Source organism: Aureococcus anophagefferens (genome assembly GCF_000186865.1).
Source record: "Aureococcus anophagefferens unplaced genomic scaffold AURANscaffold_148, whole genome shotgun sequence".
Lineage (NCBI taxonomy): Eukaryota > Pelagophyceae > Pelagomonadales > Pelagomonadaceae > Aureococcus > Aureococcus anophagefferens.
In genome coordinates, this window is record NW_008705695.1 from 1 (window position 1) to 6,755 (window position 6,755).

The 6,755-nt window shown below is 55.8% G+C and overlaps 2 protein-coding genes across 2 annotated transcripts; one reads left to right on the top strand and one right to left on the bottom strand.

The window, feature by feature from the left end:
* Nucleotides 1–702: 702 nt before the first annotated feature.
* Nucleotides 703–1,230, bottom strand: AURANDRAFT_68445 (hypothetical protein; the record flags this gene model as incomplete). The annotated part of the gene is made up of 1 exon (XM_009044133.1): nucleotides 703–1,230. A coding segment is annotated over one exon (528 nt), but the record flags the coding sequence as incomplete, so codon positions are not given.
* A 1,896-nt stretch (nucleotides 1,231–3,126) lies between these two features.
* On the top strand, nucleotides 3,127–5,827 carry AURANDRAFT_68446 (hypothetical protein; the record flags this gene model as incomplete). The annotated part of the gene is made up of 5 exons (XM_009044131.1): nucleotides 3,127–3,690; nucleotides 3,755–3,959; nucleotides 4,550–4,673; nucleotides 4,717–5,467; nucleotides 5,504–5,827. 5 exons carry the CDS (start codon nucleotides 3,127–3,129, stop codon nucleotides 5,825–5,827), a joined length of 1,968 nt encoding a protein of 655 aa, XP_009042379.1.
* Between the last annotated feature and the right edge of the window lie 928 nt (nucleotides 5,828–6,755).

Consider the following 6,755-nt stretch of genomic DNA (forward strand, 5'->3'; position numbering starts at 1 on the left):
CCGACAGTTCGTCATCATCTAAACTCGGAGGGTTGTCGATTTCAGATGAAGAGGTTGATTGAGACCAACGATTGCTGCTAGCTAGGAAGGATACTTCTTAAACAAGTCATCAATCTTGGCCTTGACGTTCATAGAGAGTACACCGTCAATATACGAGATATCCATGCCCAGGAAGGAGTTAATGTTCTCATCCCATTGATGCTCTCCTTTGAATTTCTCTTGGAACAGTTTCCGCAGCTCCGCTATTTTGCTGACGTCAGTCCCCGTCACCAAGATGTCATCAACAAATACGGCACACGCGACCCATTTACCTTCATGGTGATGTATGTAGAGACTGGTATCATTCTTGCTGCGAATGAAGCCAGCTTCTAGTAGAACTGAGTTCAAAAGTTTATTCCATAACATAGGTGCCTGCTTAAGGCCATACAGGGATCTGAGCAATCGGATTCCCAGTTTGGAGTCTGGAAACTTGTCCTGTATGCTTTCCAGCAAGTCAGACCTAATGTCTACACCTTTAGGAAAGGAGATGAAAATTGGTCTATCAAGTTTGGTTTGGATAAAGGCCTGTGCTATGTCGCTATGGTGAATAGGTAGGTTGTGGTGAACAGCCAGTGCCATGAGTGTACGAGATGTAGTTAGAGAAGAGGAGGGACTGTACGTGGCGTAAAAATCAAGTCCTATCTTGGCGAGGAAGCCGCGCACCACGCACCTAGCCTTGAATTTGTCAAAGGAACCATCGCCTTTTCTCTTGACCTTGAGTACTATACGAGTGCTCAGGGGAGATCGCTCCTCTGGTATTACTTCCAAGCTAAAACAATCGTTCTTGCATAAGTCACTGAACTCCTTGATAATGGCCTTGAGAAATTCCTGTTTGTGTTCAAGTCCATCTGAGGAGCTTAACTCAGCAATTCTCTCGGCGTCATATATGAGGTCCTCAGGAAGCAGCACGTGCGGATTAGATGGGGAAGGTTGATCCTTCTCCACAACAACTTGGAGTGCTACGTCTATATGGCAGAACTTGTCTTGACAGTAGTGCAGCAGCGCTGTGGCAGAATTTGCTCTGTACATGAATTTAGAGTCTTTGGATGAACTAACAGTCCGAGTCCAAGAGTTATTAGATTCTCGTGCAAGTGACAGAGAGGTTCCCCCAACGTTCCCCCAACCGGGGAGTTTCACCTGACTTGCAGTCTGTTTGCGGACCTCAAAGCCTCTGGGATCGTTGCACGTCATTGCATATTCGAGGAGCGCGGGGCCCTCTAAGGTGGAAATTCCATCATCGGCCGCTATACTGGTCGCCGCGCTGAAGCTAGCCCTCGGGCTGGCCAATGAAATAAATGCTCGCGATGGGCCGGCCAATGAAAGAAATAGGATGCTGCCAGCACTTCATAATTTCACGCACGACGTCCCCAGCACTAACCGAGATAACCGAATTTCCCACGAAATTAAAGTCCGTCGAAAGGGCCCGACTACCGTCGGCAAATCGATTACCCGAGATGCCGAAAGTGATTTATTGTTTATCTCGTACAAAAGCTGGCTGCGAGTGCCACCAGAATCCAGGTATTTATCTACCGACAGTGCGCTGTTAATCTCCCTTGTTCTGTGTGCGTTCTCATAGTGAATAATGTGCCTGGGCATGGCCTTGGCTCTAGTCAGTCTGCAGTCTGCAATAGGAAAGGTCAATCAGAATCATCGGTGGTCTTCTTCACTGCCAAGCAGCCGCCGCTCGATCATTTGTCCGTCACTACGGAGAGCGCCAAATCTGGACCTCGTCTTCGGCGGCCGGCGGCGTCCCGACGGCGAGCTTGCCGCCCGAGTCGCAGCAAGCTGCTTGGCACGAGCCTCGGAGGGGTCATGACGCGGCGTCGGACGCAAAGGGCGCGTCAAATTTCGTCGCGAAACGCGCGAGAGGGCGGAGAATACGATGGTCGGGATGTGGATGACCGCCGGGGCCCAGAGCGCGTCGGCATGGGGTCCGTTATTCGGACGACCCATACAAACCATGTTCAGGGCCTTCCTACGAGAGCACATGCGCGCCTCGTCCGAATATAGGTGCCCATCTTCGGCCCGAACTGCACCTCGGAAGTGCGGGCGCGGAGTGCGGTGCGGGGCTGCCCCATGAGCGAATCCGGCATGCGCCAGCCCGAAGCGCGGCTTCGACAGCCTTCGGTCATGGTTTGATCGAATGGGAAGCGCTCGATGTGGTGGACGAGGTCGATGACGACCCGCGGACTGCGAAAACCCGGCTCGTCGTGCAAAACGACCTATAAATCGACCGATCTCTGCATGTGCGATGGCTGAAAGCATCGGGTCTCGATGGTAGCGCCAAGGGTCATGCATGCCTCGGGCGTCCTAGCCGCGCCAACCCCCATCGCCGCCCCCCTCCATGGCGAAAAGTGGGCTAGAAATGGTCATCCCATAAGCTAGCGGAACCAAATACATACAGCGAGCCGGATCGGGGTTGCTTGGCAGAGTTCTTGTCCATATATATATGCGTGAGTTGTGCGTCCCTTCCCCCCGCCGTACGAAAAAAATTAAATGGCTGTCGTCGCCCGAAGGGCGCGAAGCGCAACCCGCGGCGGTGCCGGCACGGTGCCCACAGGATTCTGTGGTCGTCGTCGCCGTTGGCTGTGCACTTTAAGATGCTGTTCTCGGCTTATCAGCGGGAGCATCGCCGGGACATGGTTTGAACCTTCCCGCCGGCGACCCGCGCGCTGCCCCGCGCGCGCCCGCGCGCGCATGGCGCGCACGAAAAGGGGCCGCGGAGCGCGGGGGGCTGCCACGCCCCCCGCGAAAAGGAGCCGCCTTGCGCCGCGCGACTCTGCTTCCACGGCGCGCGCCAAAGTGCCGCCGCGCGCGCCAGCACCGCTCGCTCCGCGCGCGCCAGCGCCGCCGCTCGCTCCAGCGGCGCCGCCGCTCGCTCCAGCGCCGCGCGCCCCAGCGCCGCTGCTCGCTCCAGCGCCACCGCACGCTCCAGCGCCACCGCTCGCTCCAGCGCCACCGCTCGCTCCAGCGCCACCGCTCGCTCCAGCGCCACCCGCGTCGCCAAGAAGGGGACGCGGCCTGACGCGCGAGGAAATTTACGAAAGCACGCTCGCACTCGGATGCGGCTACCCCGGGCGGAACGAAATGCCGACCAACCTCATCTCGCGCAACGATGTGCGCATGCGCATGCGCATCGTCGACCACCTCGGCTACACGGGCGCGCGATCGAGGCAGGTCGCGGCGTGGGCAACCAAGCTTGGCTTTGATGTCACCTACGACACGCCGCAAGGGCAGAAATCGCACGAGTGCGGCGCAATCGCCGCGCTCACCGTGCACACGTTCCGCGCACTGAACCGCGACTTCGACGCGCTCCTACACGCCGACGTCACCGCTCACCTCGACACGACTGCGCTCGACGCGGCGTACGCGGCTGTGAAGGAGATTACGGCCGCGCAAGACGATGAGCACCAAATCGAGTGGCCGCAGCCCTTAGTTGGAGTTGGTGATCAGTACCCGGATCTCAAAGACGGCCACATCGACTACTTGCTCGAGCGTTTGGACCCGAATGACCGGCGTTCTTACGTCAAGCCGTATGACCATGGTCTCCGCGAGATCGCGTTCTACTACGCGCGTGCGAGGTTCTACTACGCTCATGCGAGGTTCGGCGACCTCGGGCCCACGGCCGAGATCTTCATCAGCAACGACACTGTCGCCGAAATCGGACGCCGCGGGAGCCACTACTTCACGGTGGCAATGGCGAGCGTTTTCTCAGGGCCCCTGCAAGAGAAAGTACATCGATGATCTCGACTCCGACGACGACTTCGACCAAGACGCGTGGAAGAAGAAGTGCGAGGTATTGGAAGAGAGGTGCACCGCGGCCGAAATCAGGTTCAACGATTTCAACCGCAACAAATGGATGGAATGGAAAAAATTGTACGATGCAACCGAATTTTCTACTCGAGACGTCCGCTATGGATGTGAGCCTCAGCCGCTTTGGCCCCATCCACTTCATTGGCGGCCCCATCCTTTTCCCGTGCCGCTGCCGGAGCGCAAGAGTTTCAAGCGAAAACTGGCGATACACCCCCTCCCTAAAGGGCAGCAGCAATGGTGCGAGAAATGCAACTGCCGCTATAACGCCTACTGCCTCGACCCAAATCCCCATACACAGAACGAACCATGAATTATCCGAGAATCCGACAAAAGATCCCCGTGGCCGTTCATAATAATTTGTCGGACGCCGAGGCGCCGGATATGGGCGGTAAACTACAGGTTTATCGTCTAGAGAAGCGCAAGGGAGAAGTGGATGATGCCAATATCATCGCGGGCAAGCGCGTCCGTCCACAGGGTCGCGCGCCTATCGTATCGGCTGCCCCACGGACAGTTGCCCCGCGGCGCGTCTCGCCAAAAAAGGCAGCGCCTTCTCCGGACGTACCCGGCCCAGATGATGATGGTGTGTCTCGGCACATGCTTCGGGCTGATCTACAGGCTGGAGACCTAGTCTTGGTCAAGGGCTGCGACTTCGCCGCTCTTGCTAAAGCGGGAGTTGCTCCGGATGCGGTTTGCACAGCTGAAGTGCTGTCTTCTACGGCTGCTGGTGCCAGGTGTAAAGTAGCTGGTGTTTCTGACATGCTTCTTCTGCCTCCAGGACACCAAGCAGCTTCGCTTTGCGTGCGACCTGAACGTGTCAGACGGTTCGTTTTTGTGTCAAATTAAATGGCGTCATGTTTTTTGTAGGCATGACAAGATTGTTGTCGGGCAGTGGGTGAGAGAGCGAGTCTCTGCTTTTGATTCTAACTCAGGTCAGAGATGGTCCCATGTCAACTATGGTGCTCTCGCAGACAAAGCCACTATTCTATGCTATATCTGTGCAGTGCATGAGCACATCTCATATTTGTATACACCTGATGATGGTGAGGCTTTGAAGATAACAAATGAAAATGTGAGGAGGAGAAGAGTCAGCTCCATTTGTGAAGTGAAGGTGTCGAAGTCTGAGCGACGGCTGAGCACCGAGACGAAGAACTCTGTACCAAGGCAGCCACCGCCTGCATCACTCGCTGAAGTGCCATGGTTGAATCCTTTGGCCAGGGACAAAGGCAATGTGCTCCAGTGCATCCAGAGTATTCTAAGGAGCCGTGGCAAGCGAGAAAAGCCCACGGATTCACGCGACATACACATGTCCTTCTCATCTTTTGAAGGTATTACCCGCAGTGAGTATGTGGGTACGCTGAGTGCCATTCGCGTCTGCTACCCGCTTCGGGAGAGCTTTGATGCCGAGTACATGCATGTGTATGGATCCTGTCCCGTGGAGCACATGCAAATCTGCAGTTGGCGCACAAAGGACGAGCTGGAAAGGCTCGGCAACTGGTTTGGTCAACCGAATTTCAACATGCACAGACGTGGGAACCGTCCAAAGCTATGTGTTCCAATGCCAGTGATGTTTGATGAGATGAATGTGGTGCATCCAAAGTACTCCAGAACTCGAATTGTGTTGAAATACAACATCACTACGTTTATGGCAAAGGTTACGGTGGCATACCAGCGAGTTGGACCGGTTGCACAAGGTACTGCACATCACTTTCTACCCGGAGGTGACTGCGCCCCACCAGCTATGCCAGTCCCAACTCAGCCATCTGAGCCTGTGCAATGCGGAGAAGAAGAGTACACTGATGCTGTTCTCCAGGGCGAGCAAATTGAGATTGACTCTGGCACGTACAAGATCATCGAGGTCGGCCCCACCTGCAAAGTGACTCTCGTCGCTGGCAGCGGCACGCAGTCTATCCTCATCCCGCGCGCAGACGCCGTGAGGCGCCTCGCCTTGTTCCTCGGCCTAGCCCCTCCCCAGTAACAGCCTTGCTATTCTCCGAAGTCCACGATGGAGCTGATGGCAGCACGATGAGCTACTCGTAGAAGTAGCTCAAAAATAATAATTAGACGGAGATAAAGACATCTCCGAGCAGAGCTCCTTCGCGCGCGCGCACCAGAACTCGTAGTTTTGTAAGCCGTCGCGATTAGGCGGAGAAAGTCGCACTCGAAGTTGCCGCGGAGCTGCGGGACGTGCTCGCGAGTGTCGTGCATGCCAGATTCGTGCGCTCCCAGCGTAAAACTTGCACCACTCGTAGCGGCGGTCGCGGCGGGGTAGTGCGTGCACTCAGGTTATATGGACATGCGCATGGGCGGAGATCGATGCAGGGGACGGGGCTGCCCGTCCATGCTCTCCTTAACTCGGGAGAGCCTAGTGGGGCTGCCCTGCCGTGTGAGGGTGAACTATCGAGGTTACGCAGTGGCGGTACACCGGCGTCTCTGTTATCCTCACGTCACCTCAGCTGCCGTAGTGTACGGGGGCTGGGGCTACTGGACGAACGGGCCTCACTAGGTCCAGGAAGACTCTCCGTCTATTACAGTGCGGGAAGCAGCTATAACAGGGTTAGAAAGTATTAAGGAGGGGAAGGAAATTGGGTGGCTCTGTACCAGCGAGCCACTAGGGAGATACAAAACTCTCTATCTCTCTACTCCCCCTGGATCGTAAGCCAATAATGAAGATCCATGTAGAGCATTTTTGTTCCAGAGCCTTCAAGCATATAGGACATGATATAAGATTGCACCGCAAGCTAACAATTCTACCACACGAGACAGGCGCGACCAGTCTGCAGATGGGGCGTTAGGTGTTGCAAACGAGGGGTCTACATCAACCATAGTCTGACAGGAAGGAACAGGTGGTGACAGTCCACGGCGGTGGTGATCCTGCACCAGCCTGGTAGCTCTTTTTGCCATTT